Source organism: Neophocaena asiaeorientalis, unplaced genomic scaffold, assembly GCF_003031525.2.
Source record: "Neophocaena asiaeorientalis asiaeorientalis breed wild unplaced genomic scaffold, Neophocaena_asiaeorientalis_V1.1 scaffold91, whole genome shotgun sequence".
NCBI classification, from domain to species: Eukaryota; Metazoa; Chordata; class Mammalia; order Artiodactyla; family Phocoenidae; genus Neophocaena; species Neophocaena asiaeorientalis.
Genome location: NW_020173198.1, coordinates 8,803,484 through 8,817,387, shown reverse-complemented (window position 1 = coordinate 8,817,387; position 13,904 = coordinate 8,803,484). Strand labels below are relative to the sequence as shown.

Below are 13,904 nucleotides of genomic sequence, written 5' to 3'. Positions count from 1 at the left end.
GATGGTCAGGAAACCCAGGAATGATCCCAGCACTTTTTCCTCCAAGCAAAAGTGATTGCATCCAGTGATTGGCACACGACCCGAGACAGGGCAATGAGAGCCTTTCCTGATACATTTGTTGCTGTTAAAAATGAGGCAGAGGGGCTTCCCTGGTGGCACAGTGGTTGAGAATCTGCCTGCCAATGCAGGGGACGTGGGTTCGAGCCCTGGTCTGGGAGGATCCCACATGCCGCGGAGCAACTGGGCCCGTGAGCCACAGCTACTGAGCCTGCGTGTCTGGAGCCTGTGCTCCGCAACAAGAGAGGCCACGACAGTGAGAGGCCCGTGCACTGCGATGAAGAGTGGCCCCCACTTGCCACAACTAGAGAAAGCCCTCGCACAGAAACGAAGACACAACACAGCAAAAATAAATTAATTAATTAAAGTCTTTAAAAAAAACAAAAAAACGAGGCAGAGAAAAACAAAGCTTAAGAATGAGGCCAGGGCTTCCCTGGTGGCGCAGTGGTTGAGAGTCCGCCTGCTGATGTAGGGCATGCGGGTTCGTGCCCCGGTCTGGGAAGATCCCACATGCCGCGTAGCGGCGGGGCCCGTGAGCCATGGCTGCTGAGCCTGCGCGTCCGGAGCCTGTGCTCCGCAACGGGAGAGGCCACAACAGTGAGAGGCCCGCGTACCACAGGGAAAAAAAAAAAAAAAAAAAAGAATGAGGCCAAAACAGAAGAAACATAAAGAAAGAGAGTGACAGCATGTACATGCACGCCCATGACATCATTTGAGCCCCTGGATCCAGCTATGACTGCAGTCATTCTCCCAGGATTTTTCCATAACAAAACTCTATGCAAGACCGTCATATGGGTGTGCAGGGTGTGAACACACAAACTGAACTTATATACCTGCTGTATCTCCTATACTAAAGTTTAAATCCCCTGAGCATGGGAACAGGACTCTATCTAGCCTTGTAGGGCAACCTCAAGAGAAAAACTACCAAAGAAACTGAGACTAACTTTTCAATGGCATGACTGCCACTTTCAGGACTCGATTTCTGCCTGCAGGTTAGTCAGCTGGTCAACAGCCATTTTTTGGAATGAACAAGATAGCCCTGCCACAGCAGAGCTGGAGTTCTTCTGAGCATGGCTTTAAAGACACCAGATGGGCTGAGCCAACCTCTGTCACTGGAAAATGGGAACGATCCCTTGATTAACGAGTTGGTTTCACCAAACATCTCAACTCTATGCACACCTGCAGGATTCAGGCTACAACCTGTGAGTAATGGGAAGTTCCTTAACATTATCTTTATCAGTTGAAAGAATCTCTATCTATACCTAATAATAATAGAGATGAATACTTACGACCGTGCTCAGCACGTTACGTGCATATCTCATTACACTTAACAGCGACCCTATAAAGTAAGTTCTATTACTTTTCCTACTTTACAGATGGGGAAACCCAGAATAGGGTAAAAAGAATCACTTAACATCTGTGATTACCAACAAGGTATCAAGCAGCCTTAGGTACTTTTCCATACACTAATTCATGCAATCACCACAACCGCCCTATAAGATAAATACTATTCTTTTTATCATGCCCATTTGACAGATGGGAAATCAAGGCACAGTGATCAAGCAACTTGTCCAAGGGAACAGAACTAGAAAAAAGTAGGAGAAACAGGATTTGAACTCACAGAGCCTGACACAGAGCCATTTGGCTATGGAAATATGTGATACTTGCTTCTAAGAAAATAAGAGGACTGAGGCATGACCCCCAACTTGGAGGGAAAGATGGGGCGCCAGAGGCTTCTGGAATGTTAGCCCAAGGGTTTAGCTGAGACAGCACTGGATCCCCACTGAGGCTCCAACTGTGGGCCCTCACACTGTCTTCCCAACTCTCTGAGCCTCCCCTCTGTATCATGAGAAGTGACACTTGATGATTCCCAGGCCCTGGCCCTCTAGACTCAACCCAGACTCTCCGGCCACATTCCTCTCCCAGCCACAGAGAGGTGGACCAGACACGTGGCTGAGAAGCTTCAAAACTGCGTTCCCAAAATATCTGAGCGACTGGCAGATGGAGATGTTGTATGCGGGCGCGGGAGGAAAACGAATTGGAAATAAAACGAAAGACGCCAGAGAGAACATAAACAGCGAAGGAGGACACGATGGCGACTGGAGGTGCTTTTCTGCTCCCCTGTTTCTGAAGTTCCTGCTCAAACCAGCAGAGAGGCACTTGTCTGTTCATGCTATCCACACCAAATACTCCTTGAGCATCTAGCATGAGCCAGGCACGGGCCAGGTGCTAGGACAGTTTGTCGTACTGACTTGGATTGAAACCTTTAGAATTTGGACATCCCTTGAAGAATATAGATGCTCACAGATCTCTTTTTCTGCTTGGAACGACACTCAACGTGATTAAACGTGCCCACATGCTTAGCGTTACACAGTTCATATCTCAGAAGTCCCGATGTGAAACCAGCTAAACTGAAGCCCCACCCCCAGCTGGTCTCACCAGCTTGCCGAACGCAACGAGGCACAGAGCACATCCCATCAGCAGCTAAGAGGTCGATGGAAACTCAGCCTTTCCCACTTTCATACCCCAAATCCTCCTTCCCGTGCCCCAAACCCCCTCGCAGAAACGGAGAAAAGAAAGGTCTTAAGATTGCCTTCCAGGAAGTTCGGAGCAGTTTTACTTACAGCCAGGGAGGAGTCTGGGCAGGGAAAGGTCCCAGAATTTCAACTTCATCCTCACTCGACTGGCAACAGCTGGATTCATAGCACTTCTGACAGCAGTGCCGGCAAGTCCATCTGCAGAGCAGCAGATCGGAGATTCTAGAAAGAAAACCCTGAGGCCATTGGGGGAGGTGGGTAGTGAAGAGGGGTAGAGGGGAGGTGGAAAGGGTGGGGAGGAAAAAGAGGAAAAACACCCAAAATTACAAGCAGCTGATCCCTGATGAGAAATAACGACTTTCAGGAGGTCCGTCTCCGCCACTGAGCACTCAGAACAAAATGTTTTCCATTTCTATTTACCAACTGCAGGCACAAAGATATGGCAAACACCAACCCTTTCGAGCCATTAATAGCGAGCAAAATAGCTGCAGGTTATTTTCTTTTGCAGTTTATGTGAACGTCTTTCTTGACATGGGGGTGGTTTATTCAACATCGTGAGGGCTATGCAGTATGTTCTCAAAACACAATGAATATTACTTTGTCTTCTTGAAAGCAAAGCAAAAATATTAAAAAAAAATAATCTCATGACGTGAGAGTAAACAGAGATAATCAAATGTCAATAAGTAGGGAGTGGGAAGGAAAACTTATCTCATCAACTAGTCGTCTTTCCACCGGGATCTCCCTTCCGTAGAAGGGGATGGAAACTGTGCCGTTATCAACATCCGGTTGCTGTTTAATATTCAATATCCCCGCAGCCCCACATAAGGCTCCAAAATGACAAGCAAGCATTTCTTGATTAGAAGCCAGACCAAACGAATCACCAAATTAACTCACCTCGTTTAAAGGTTCCAACTGCCCTTTTAGAGATCCACGCGAAGCCAAGGGGCGCAGAGGGCGAGGGGGGCGACAGAGAGAGAGAGACAAGACCAGTTTAGCAATATTCCAGCAACCCAAAAAAAAAAAAAAAAAAAAAAAAGAAAAGCCCTGCTTGCTTCTTTCCACTTACCATCCTGGGAAGGGAGCTGACCTCCTAACAAGGTGTTGCTACCTTCAGGGTTGCTGGTAGCCTCCTGGCTAACCAACACCGAATAAATGGGCAACTTTAGCATTTCGATTTGATTTGCACCGTATGCTGTTATGAATCAGAGCGGGTGGACAGATAGTCGTGCTATCCAATGCAGCCACACTTCAGGAGAGGAGCAAACCTTCCTATACAGAAATAGCCATGAAGCCAACCCAAAAGGACATGATTAGCTAACATGCAGGCAGGCACAGCGTGGATGTGCCTTGGCTCCCCCGCCCTCCCCGAGGCCCTACCTTCCAATTCTGCTCCAATGGTGGGGAGCTTCACATGACCACCCACAAATAGAGGGAGCCAAAGAAAAGAAAGCCATAGTCTGGTCCTCGGGAAGAAGGGAGGGAGCCCCTCCCTTCTTCAGCCCCACCTCCACCCCAGTTTCTTCTCTCCGGTTCCCAAGGCACAGGCTCCCGCCACCCCCTTCCAGGAGAGAGTCTTAATGGCTTTCCAGACGGGCCAAGTAAACCAGGTAGGTTAGGAGGAGTCCCCCATAGAACTCAGAACTTTGAGTCAAGAGGGAGAAAGTTAACTGTCTTTTTCAATTCTCTTGCAAGGAGGAGAAAGTCTTAATTTGGTACCATTGTATGTGACATTTTTCTAACAGTTGCAAATCCCATCCCCGGCTTCCTTTTTCAACAGAGAGCAGACCCCAGCTCAAAGCCTTGGAGACAGCCTACCCATCTAGAATCCCGAGAATGTAGCATTATTCTCATGGTGTTTATTTTTCCTGTTGCCTTCTGTTTACATCACGTGACCCTGGTTTTCTATTATGGTAATGACATAAAGTTTCCTTTTCATACTATTTTTTAAAGTTAAAATAAAGTGCAAGTCCATTTATAGAAAAAAAATTAAGTGAATAACAGCACGGGTTCGCAGCTCATGAAAAACTCAAAATCCTTGAAGTGATAAGCGGTTTACTGCAGCTTGGGAAACGACGTCTTGGGCACTAATCACACGGAGGCGGGTGAGGAGAAGGGTATGAAACTGAGTGAAGAAGCGCTAGTTCTGGCCTCACCAGTGGCCAATCATGTGACCTGGGCAAGTAGGGGTGGCGGGGGTGGGGCACTCTGAACCTCAGTTAACCTCTTCTCTTTAGTGGAAGGGCTAAGCTAGGACACTATGAAAATGCTTTGTCCTGCCCAGCTGCACAATATCTGAACCCCTTCTGTGGCTTATGAGGACCAGACGGTTTGTCAAGTCCAGTTGGAACCTGCTAGGCACCAGGGACTGTCCTGGCCAATACAGCGGTGAGGTGAACAATGCAGCAAAAAGCTATGCCCTCGTGGGGCTTACGTGAGAAAGTGCTTTAAAATGCTTACGGTAAAGTGCAAGGATAAAGTGATGCTTTTTCACAACAAGCCAGGCTCACAGGGAAGTGTTTCTTGGGTATGTAGTGATCCAAAGAGAACCATTTCTAAAACCATGATGAACAGAGGCAAGGCCACCTCAGGGGCCCCAATGAGGTACAACCACGCAGCTTTCTCAAGGCCCAGGTGCAAGGTGACTGTCAGGGCAGCAAAGAGAAACAAGGAAAATGAAGAAAGAGGAAAGGGAAGATGCTCTGAGGCTCCCAGGAATGCCAAGTCTTTGAGGCTCGGTTTCATGTGTTTGACCCAATGGAGAAGAACTGATTCGAGCCAGGAAAAAAAGGAGGAAGGAGGAGAACCCAGATATTCTAGAACAGGGGGTGCAAGCTATGGCTAGCAGACCAAATCCAGCCTGCAGCCTGTTTTTCCATGGCCCTCCAGCTAAGAGTGGTTTGTATATTTTTATTTGGTTGAAAAAGAAATTTAAAGATTAATACTTCTTGACTCATACAAAGTATATGAAATTCAGTTTCAGTGTCCACAGACTTTTAATTAGACATAGCCATGCCCATTAATTTACTACTGTCTATGGCTGTTTAGTAGTGCCAGAGTCAAGAGGTTGTGACACAGACCATGAAGCCCTCCAAGAAAAAAGAAGTATTTACTATCTAGCCCTTTACAAAAAAAGTTTAACACCTTGTTCTAGGAGGAAAGTCGACATCACCGGGCCATCCTCATACCGGATGCTTAACAAATCCCCCACCGATCCCCACCAGCCCCCCTTTTAGGCCTCACCATGACCCCTAAGCACCTGTATGGCCTTGGGCAAGTCACTTAATTACTCTGTGCTTGAAGGCAGTCATTAAGACCCGTAGAAGCGTTGTTCCTTTCTCACTGCACTGTGCATTCTGAGGGGCAGGGACCTGCTGCTTTCTCAGCTGTGTCCCCACTGCCCATACATAGTAGGTGATTAGCCAAGTGTCTCTTGAGCAACTGTCGAACAGCGCCCCGCCCGACAACATCCACACAGTAGGTGAACAGTAAATGTGACCTTCATTGAACTTGAAAAGATGACCTAGGAATTCCATGAAAGAGAAGTCAATGGAGCGAATCTAAGGATTGGGATGTGAAGGCTATGGCCTAGGTGGCAGAGCAGAGCTCCTGGCAGGTGGAAAAGCCTAAAGACATGACGAGGGGATGCGTGAGCCAAAGGGGGACGAGGGGACCAGCAGCAACCCCAGCTGTAGCCGAGGGGAGACGTGAGCCCAGGTGCACCCTGACTGTGGGAGCCTGGAGGCTTCTCTGCCAGGCTGAGGAGCCAACCCCAGAAGCAAGCAGCTCAGCGGGTCTGACTGCATGACCTTGGCGCTGACCCGTCGCCACTTCCCCCCCATGTATTGAGAAGAAAGGTCTTTCAGTCAAGCAGCGCCCCCTCACCGCCCCCTAAAGAAGGTGCTTGTAAATTATTTCAGCCTAAGGATTCTTGGGGGGTGTCCCCAAGATGATGGTGGTCCACAACTCCCAGACCCCAATGCAATGGCCCAAAGTAATCGGCTGCCCCCCAACACCACCAGCGCGCCTCTGGTGTGTCCCCCACCGCTCAACACCCAGTGCCCGGGAAAAACGACGTCCTTGTCCCTCCTGGCCGGAACAGGCTCCCTCAGCCGGCCAATTAGCCGGAGCCGTCACCAAGGCAACGGCAGCTGGCGGGCCGGGCGGCTGGCGCGCCCCGGACCGCCCTGCCCGCGGCCCCTCCCCTGGGGAGGGGTGCACGAGGGAGGAGGTGGGGGAAGGGAGAAGAAAACTCCGCCCCACCCCCATTCCTTCCCCAGGAGGTGAGGGCGCGCGTGAAGAGTCCGCTTAGGGCCTTTCGTCACGCGGTGCGGGGGTCCCCAGCCTCTTCTCCTGGGGCGCACCCCCCACTGCTGCACAGGTAGCCTGCGCTCAGACACCCTTTTTCTCCAGGCAAGTTTGTGGCAGCGCAGCCGTCTGCCCTCCCTCCCGCGCGCTCACAGTCACAGGGGGCGCGGCACCCCTCACCCACACCGCGGACCTGGCCCCCCGGCCTCAGCCCTACCTGAATGTACGCCATTTTCGCCCGCGCGCACTCACTCCGGCCCGGGCATGGCGCCGCCACGGCCACTTTGCCCTCGCCAACCCGAGAGAGGGGAGAAAGCAAAGGGGGAAAGAAAGAAAAAGGCAGCCGGGTGGCCCCAGACGTGACTGGCGTGGCTGATGAGCGGCTCCCGCCCCTCCGTCGGCCGCCCCGTCCTTGCCTTCCCCTGCGTTCCGGCTCCCGGAGTCGGGGCCGCCTCCCAGGTTGGGAGAGCTCGGGCGCCCAGGGCCTCCGCCTCGGCCTCCCTCGCTGTCCCGCGCTCCCCCCGAGGCGCTCCCCCGGCTTGATTAAGGCCGGGACGCCTGGGGAGGGAGCCCGGGGCAACCACGGAGACTGCAGCGACCCCGGCGCGGGCGGGGCCGGAGACGCTGGGGCCAGTGCGCGCCAGAGGCGGGGGAGGGGACCGCGAAGGGGAACGGGGTGGGAGGGGGCGGTGCGCGGGTCAGCCCATCCGGTCGGCACCGATGCTGGCACCTACGAAGAGCGGGGCCTCCGAGGCGGCCGTGAAGCCGAAGGGGCACGGTCCAGCCCACCTTGTAGTCTGGAGCTGGGAGAGTCCTCCCCATCCAGCCCTCTCCCAGACCAGGTTGGAAAAACTTTATTCCCGCCCCCCCATCCCGACGCGCCTAGAACTGTTGCGGTGAGGAACGCAAAGGCCAAACGAATGGGAGCCTCAAGTTAAGGTGGGGCCTTGGGCTCCCCGAGGGAAGATACAGCGGCCAGGGTGGCAGGGGCGCGCGGAGAGATCGGCGCGTCCCTTTACCCTAAAGCTGCCGGACTTGCGCCCTGGGCGCAACAGGTCTGGCGCGGGACGGCCCAGCAGCGCCACCCAGCGTCGCGCCCAGCGTCCTGCGTCTCTGCCCGCTCGAGGCTCCGCGCCAGCGAGCGTGCGGCCCCGGGCGTGTCCACCGCCAGCCTGCCAGCCCTCGTGGCTGGGACGCTCTGGGCCTGGAGGCCTCCCCCAAACCGATCCTCCCACCCCAAGGCCACAGAGCTGAGGCTGGGTCTCCACTGAGGGATATGAAGTGGAACACTGCTCTTCGCTGGTTCTCTTTTTAAAATGCCCAGCCATCTCCAGTTGCCAGTCACCTCCAGTTGCCCGTCACCAGTTTACCCGCTTTTTTAATCTCCCACTGCCGCTGTCTTTTCATCAGTAAAAATGGCATAAAATCTCTGCCCTGCCTTTCCTCCAGGGCTGTCTTGTGGGAGTAAATGAGGAAATTAATGCGGAAGTTATAAACAAAAGGTGTAATATACATATGTGTAAATATTTTGTGTAAATATCTAGCATACATATACATTTCTAAGTATGATATACTATTTCATTTGTAGCACATGGCATGTAACACATGTTGAGCGATTATAATTCTGCAGGCACCGTCTCAACCCTTCACAAGCATTTCATTTTGTCCTCCTCTGCCTTGCGTACTCCTATACATCTAGCAGAGTGCTTGACTCCTCTTAACTTTATGAGGGAGCTGCTGCAACTATCCCCAGTTTACAGATGGGGAAACTGAGGTGCACAGAAGTAAAGCCACTCTACCAAGTCATGACAGCTGCCAGTTGGTCGCACTGGCATTTGAACCCACCATGGTCTGTACTCCTAACAACTTCATGGTATGTATCCACAAAGTTTCTTTAACACTGATGGGAAGTGTGCTTGGTCGGGAGTGGGCTTCACAGAGGAGGGGTGCCCACTGGGATAGGTGCTCCTTGGGGGGACTTGAGGGAGGTGGAGGGGTTTGCCAGGTGTTCCCATGAGGAATAGCTAAGTTTTTTTTTGCGGTACGCGGGCCTCTCACTGTTGTGGCCTCTCCCGTTGCGGAGCACAGGCTCCAGACGCGCAGGCTCAGCGGCCATGGCTCACGGGCCCAGCCGCTCCGCGGCATGTGGGATCCTCCCGGACCGGGGTGCGAACCCGTGTCCCCTGCATTGGCAGGCGGACTCTCAACCACTGCGCCACCAGGGAAGCCCTAGCTAAGCTTTTTGAGACTGTGCCAGGCAGGGCTTTAAACCTTTTAAAACCTCTTACAGCAAATTCAATCTTTTAATTCTCTAATATGCTTGAGGTGGGCACTATTACTGTCCCACTCTTCAAATGAGAAAAAAAGGAGGCACAAAGCAGTGAAATTGCCCAGGGGCTATATATACAGCGTCGAAGAGCTGGAATTCAAACCTAGACCCCTTAAACGGAAATCCTTCCCTAGCCACTGCCCCACGTTGCTGCATAGTGCAGGATATTGGGGGTAGGGGGATGAAATCCTTAGGGTTAGTTTGGTACCTTAATCCGTAAAGACTTAAAACTGCCTCAGAATACCACGCACCCCTCCTCCAATGAAGGGGGTTATTTTAAATGGGGATAATAGAACCTACCTCTGGGATTATCAAATACTTTCATTTATGTCAAGCACCAGCATGCAATGGGCGCTTAATAAATGCTTGTTGAATGAACAAATGGATGGTATTAATAGCTGATATGGGTGCCTCCAACTCTTGAGTCATTATTATGATCGAGGGCTGATCCCTTCACGTGCATTCTTGTGTAATCCTCACCAGAGCCCTTCAAAGTGGGTACTATCATCGTCCCATATTACAGGTAAGGAAGGTGAAGATCTGAAAGGGGAAGGGAGTTGCTCAAGGTAAACAGGTGAAAAGTGGCAGAGACAGGAGAAAAATGCAGATCTGGTTAGCTGCAAAGGCCCATTTCTTTAGGGCTGCACCATCCTGCCTCCAGTGAAAGAAGGAACAAGAAATCAGTCCTAAGTCATTCATCAGGGGAATGTCACTTCAGGGTCTCCGGCTCTGCGAGCCTCTACCTGCCCAACAGGGGACCTGCGGTCCAGCTTTGAGGTGAAACCTGGACTCAGACCAAGGCTGTGCCTGTTTGGATAAGGCACCTTCACGGGTCTCGGTGGAGAGGCCCCCAGGCCAGTACACTGACAAACTCATGGAATTGCATATGACCTGTGGTGTGATAAAGGGAGGCCCAGGGGGCTGTTGGGGTGCTGAGGAGGGGCCCTAACCTAGTGTGGTGAGGGTCAGAGAAACCTTCCTGAGGGGTGACCTTAAGCTGAGTCACAAAGAACCGAGATGAGGAGATTATTCTAGAGCCCAGTGGTACTTGATTGGGGTGGAGGAGTCCATGAATTTAGAAAGGCATAAAGTTACATCTCCACGGTCACTGACCTGGGACTTCGTCACCAGTAGAAGTCACGTATATTCCTATCACATTACAGCTGTTGCTTTTATAACTTGACTCTTCATTGACACCCTTTACTGTTTGAAAATTACAGCAGTTATTAGGCCTCCGCACTAGGTCTTTCTATTTAATGCATTATTGAAGAAGCACATGCATTACCATAGTTAAATTTAAATTGGTTTTAATATGTTGATAAATGTATATCAGTATGTTATAATTTCATTATAATTCCATGTATCCTGCTCTATGATTGAAAAGACATTATTCTGAGGTGGGGTCTAGAGGCTTCCACAGACTGGCAGGGGGGTCCATGGCAGAGAAAGGATTAAGAACCCCTGGAGGTCACCCCTTAGAGATGAGAGTGGGAACTCCAAGTAGCTCTCTAGCTGAAGTGAGGGGAGGGTGGTACCAGCTGAAATTCAACAGGTAGGAGGGACCAGGGGCCAGGTAGTCTGGCAGCCTTGTGAGTTACCCCATAGAAGAGCAGGAAGGGTCAGGCCAAGGCAGATTTCTGGCGTGTCTCTGTGTGTGTGTGTGTGTCTCTGTGTCTGTCTGTCTGTGTGTCTGTGAGCGCCGAGCAGACAAGCCTGAAGGCACGGAGGCTGTTGCAGCAATCTGGGTAAGAAGCAGTGTGAGTCTGAACCAAGGTCATGGCCATGAATCAGTGGCCGAAACTGAATCAGCAGTGATGAGGCGGGGAAGGCAGGGGAGGCTGGAGGAGGGCAGGTTTGCTGGGGGAGGAATTGGGGTTTTGTGTTTGGATATGTTGAACCTCAAATGTGTATTGTCTAGGGTTCCTGAAAGAAACCCAGTTCAATCCAGCTTGAGCGAAAAAGAGCCGATGGGCTTATTAAGTTGGAAGGCCAAGGGCAAATCCCACAGAGATGTCTGGATTTAGGGATGCGGTGAAGTCATGAGGACTCACTCTCTCTCCATATCTTCTCTCTGAACACTGGATTTTTTCCCGCCTGGAATAGGTTTGTTTTCACATGGCAGAAAAATGGCCACTAGTGCCTTAAGCTTATATTTTAACAGTTTATGCTCCAAAAGGAAGAGAGACTTTGTATGAAATCTTAGGGAAAAACTCTAAATGGTCCTGCTTAGGTCATGTGCCTACCTCTGGACCAAGCAGTGTTTCCAGAGGACCCAGCACTCTGCTTGAGTCAGCCTGGACCAGGTGACCAGACATAGGTGGGTATCATTAGCCATGACCCCGTAAGGACCCAGAGAGGGGCAGGAGGGGTTCTGTAAGAGATTACAGGAGACAAAAATGCACACAATGATACGGCAGTGGAACATCCAGGTGTAGATGCCCAATGGGCAGGTTCGATGGTTCCAGAGTTCAGCCCCTCCTAATGCAGAAAGACACTCAGAGTTGCAGATCAGGAGATGAGGCTTCAGTCACCTGGTGGCACTCCCAGGCTCGTCTCAGTCTACAGCGTCTACAAGGAACCTGGCCTCTCACATTCTCCCCTCAGAGACCCAGCCCTGGATGGCACACACAGGCACATAATAATGGTTTTCTCTTCAGGATCCTTAAGAAGGTAGTTAGAGGTGGCATTGTAAACCACAGACCTCAGGATAGCTATTATAACTAGAAAGCACCAGAATGGCAAAAGCAGTTACTGGCATCCATATGGGCAACACACATTCTGGTTAGGTGACTTTCTATTTCTGCCATACAGGCTGACGGCATTGTCTCCCAAGTCAATTTTAATTATACAGCTTCCAGCATATGCCATTTAGGTCCTGTTTTAGCTGTGCCCGTAACCCTGGGCAGTGTTTCTGAACACCACGGAAGTAAGAAGGCTCCGGGCTAATTAAATAGCTGGTCTGGAAATAGGAAGGGCGTCCCCAGGGCTGACATACCAGAGCAACCCTCTGAGTGACCATGCATTGGAGTCAGACCCCTTTCATCTCCATCCTCACCAGGGGTAGTGTGGTTTGATAGCTTCAAGTCCAACCTCACCTGCATAATAACTGTGTGGCCTCAGGTAAGCCATTTAATCTCTGGGAACCTGAGTTTTCCTCACCTGAAGAATGGGTATAATGCTTTCCTCCCAGGGCAGGTGTGAGATGAGGCCAATGAGAAAAATGCATGTGAAACACGAGCGCATAGTTCAAAACTAGTGGCTTCTTTCCCCCATAGCATACATTTAATCTGTAGCCACGGTGCCTCTTACCCTATTTTACAGTTGGAAGGGAAGAGTGTGTCAGGGGGAAGGAAGGGATAATGTGGAGGTTAAAATCCTGACCTCCGGGGTGAGCCGGGCCTGGGTCTAAGTCGTACCACCTGCCACTTAGAAGCTGTGTGACTTCACACCTGTCTCTCTGTGCACCTCACCTCCCTCCTCCATGAATGGGATGCTAACAGCCACTATTTCATGGAAGTGAGGATTCATCCCTTAGCACAGTGCCTGCCAACGAGGGGGGTCTCAAGAAATGCTAGCTATTACTAGTTTTTATTTTCAAGATATATACACACTACACAGACAAGTCACTATTTTTACTAGTCGCTGTACTAGATGCTTTGTTTACCCTGAACCATTGTCCTTTTCTGTTCATGGCCAAAAAAGAGAAGAAGGAGAGCTGTATCACACACTAGGACATTCGTTCTCAAACCTGACTGCACAGAAGAGCAGGATGGGGGCTGTCTTGTTAATTTCCCATTCTCAGACTCCTCAGCAGAGATTCTGGTGCAGTGGGGTCTGGGGAATCTGCATTTCCTAACAAGCCTCCTAGGGTAGGCTGATGCAGGTGGTCTAAAGTTTGACCTTGACCTCCGCACACTATAACGTCATCTTTGGACTTCCTTGGTGGCGCAGTGGTTAAGAATCCGCCTGCCAATGCAGGGGACACAGGTTCAAGCCCTGGTCCGGGAAGATCCCACATGCTGTGGAGCAACTAAGCCCGTGTGCCACAACTACTGAGCCCGAGTGCCACAACTACTGAAGCCCACGTGCCTAGAGCCCGTGCTCTGCAACAAGAGAGGCCACCGCAATGAGAAGCCTGCGCACTGCAACGAAGAGTAGCCCCCGCTCGCTGCAACTAGAGAAAGCCTGCACACAGCAACAAAGACCCAATGCAGCCAAAAATAAAATTAATTAATTAAAAAAAAAAAAGAACATCATCTTTATGTTGGTCACATACTTTCTACCGAGGAAGATGGTCACCAGCAGCCAGGCTGCCCCATGAGTGTCGTTCCATTGGCTAGAAAGGATCAGGTGGAAGATTTCATGGAGGCAGGGGTAGGCCTGATGGTGTCCATAATCCCTCAAGATGTTTGACTCACCGGTGATGCTTGACCTCCAGCTGATCCCTGCATCCCACTGGCCATCTCCTTATCTTGCATGCTGTCTGCTGGCATCACTTCTAAGGGTCTTGCTCAGATGAAGGAATCTGAAGGTCTAGCCTTTGAAACCCCACTGAAGCCCCCAACCCATAATACCTCCAGCCCTCACACTGGTTCAAGAATTTCTACCACATATGCTCCTGACTAAGGCTGGTAGCTATAGTCAGCCAAACTCTCTCCGCCCCTTGATTCAGAAAA

The 13,904-nt window shown here is 50.9% G+C and overlaps 1 protein-coding gene across 2 annotated transcripts in view; it reads right to left on the bottom strand.

Annotated features, from left to right (window-relative positions):
* SYT17 (synaptotagmin 17) overlaps nucleotides 1-7,470 on the bottom strand; it is an 82,352-nt gene extending 74,882 nt beyond the window's left edge. The window contains exons 1-3 of one of the 2 annotated variants that reach the window (XM_024744553.1): nucleotides 7,117-7,470; nucleotides 3,489-3,506; nucleotides 2,682-2,830 (exon numbers count right to left, since the gene is read on the bottom strand). In XM_024744553.1, coding sequence (XP_024600321.1) covers nucleotides 2,682-2,830; nucleotides 3,489-3,506; nucleotides 7,117-7,131 — 182 coding nt within the window. In that variant the 5' untranslated portion in view covers nucleotides 7,132-7,470. Of the gene's footprint in view, nucleotides 1-2,681; nucleotides 2,831-3,488; nucleotides 3,512-3,660; nucleotides 3,764-7,116 lie in introns of those variants that run through there. The other variant, XM_024744552.1, reaches the window with a different exon arrangement.
* Nucleotides 7,471-13,904: the final 6,434 nt, after the last annotated feature.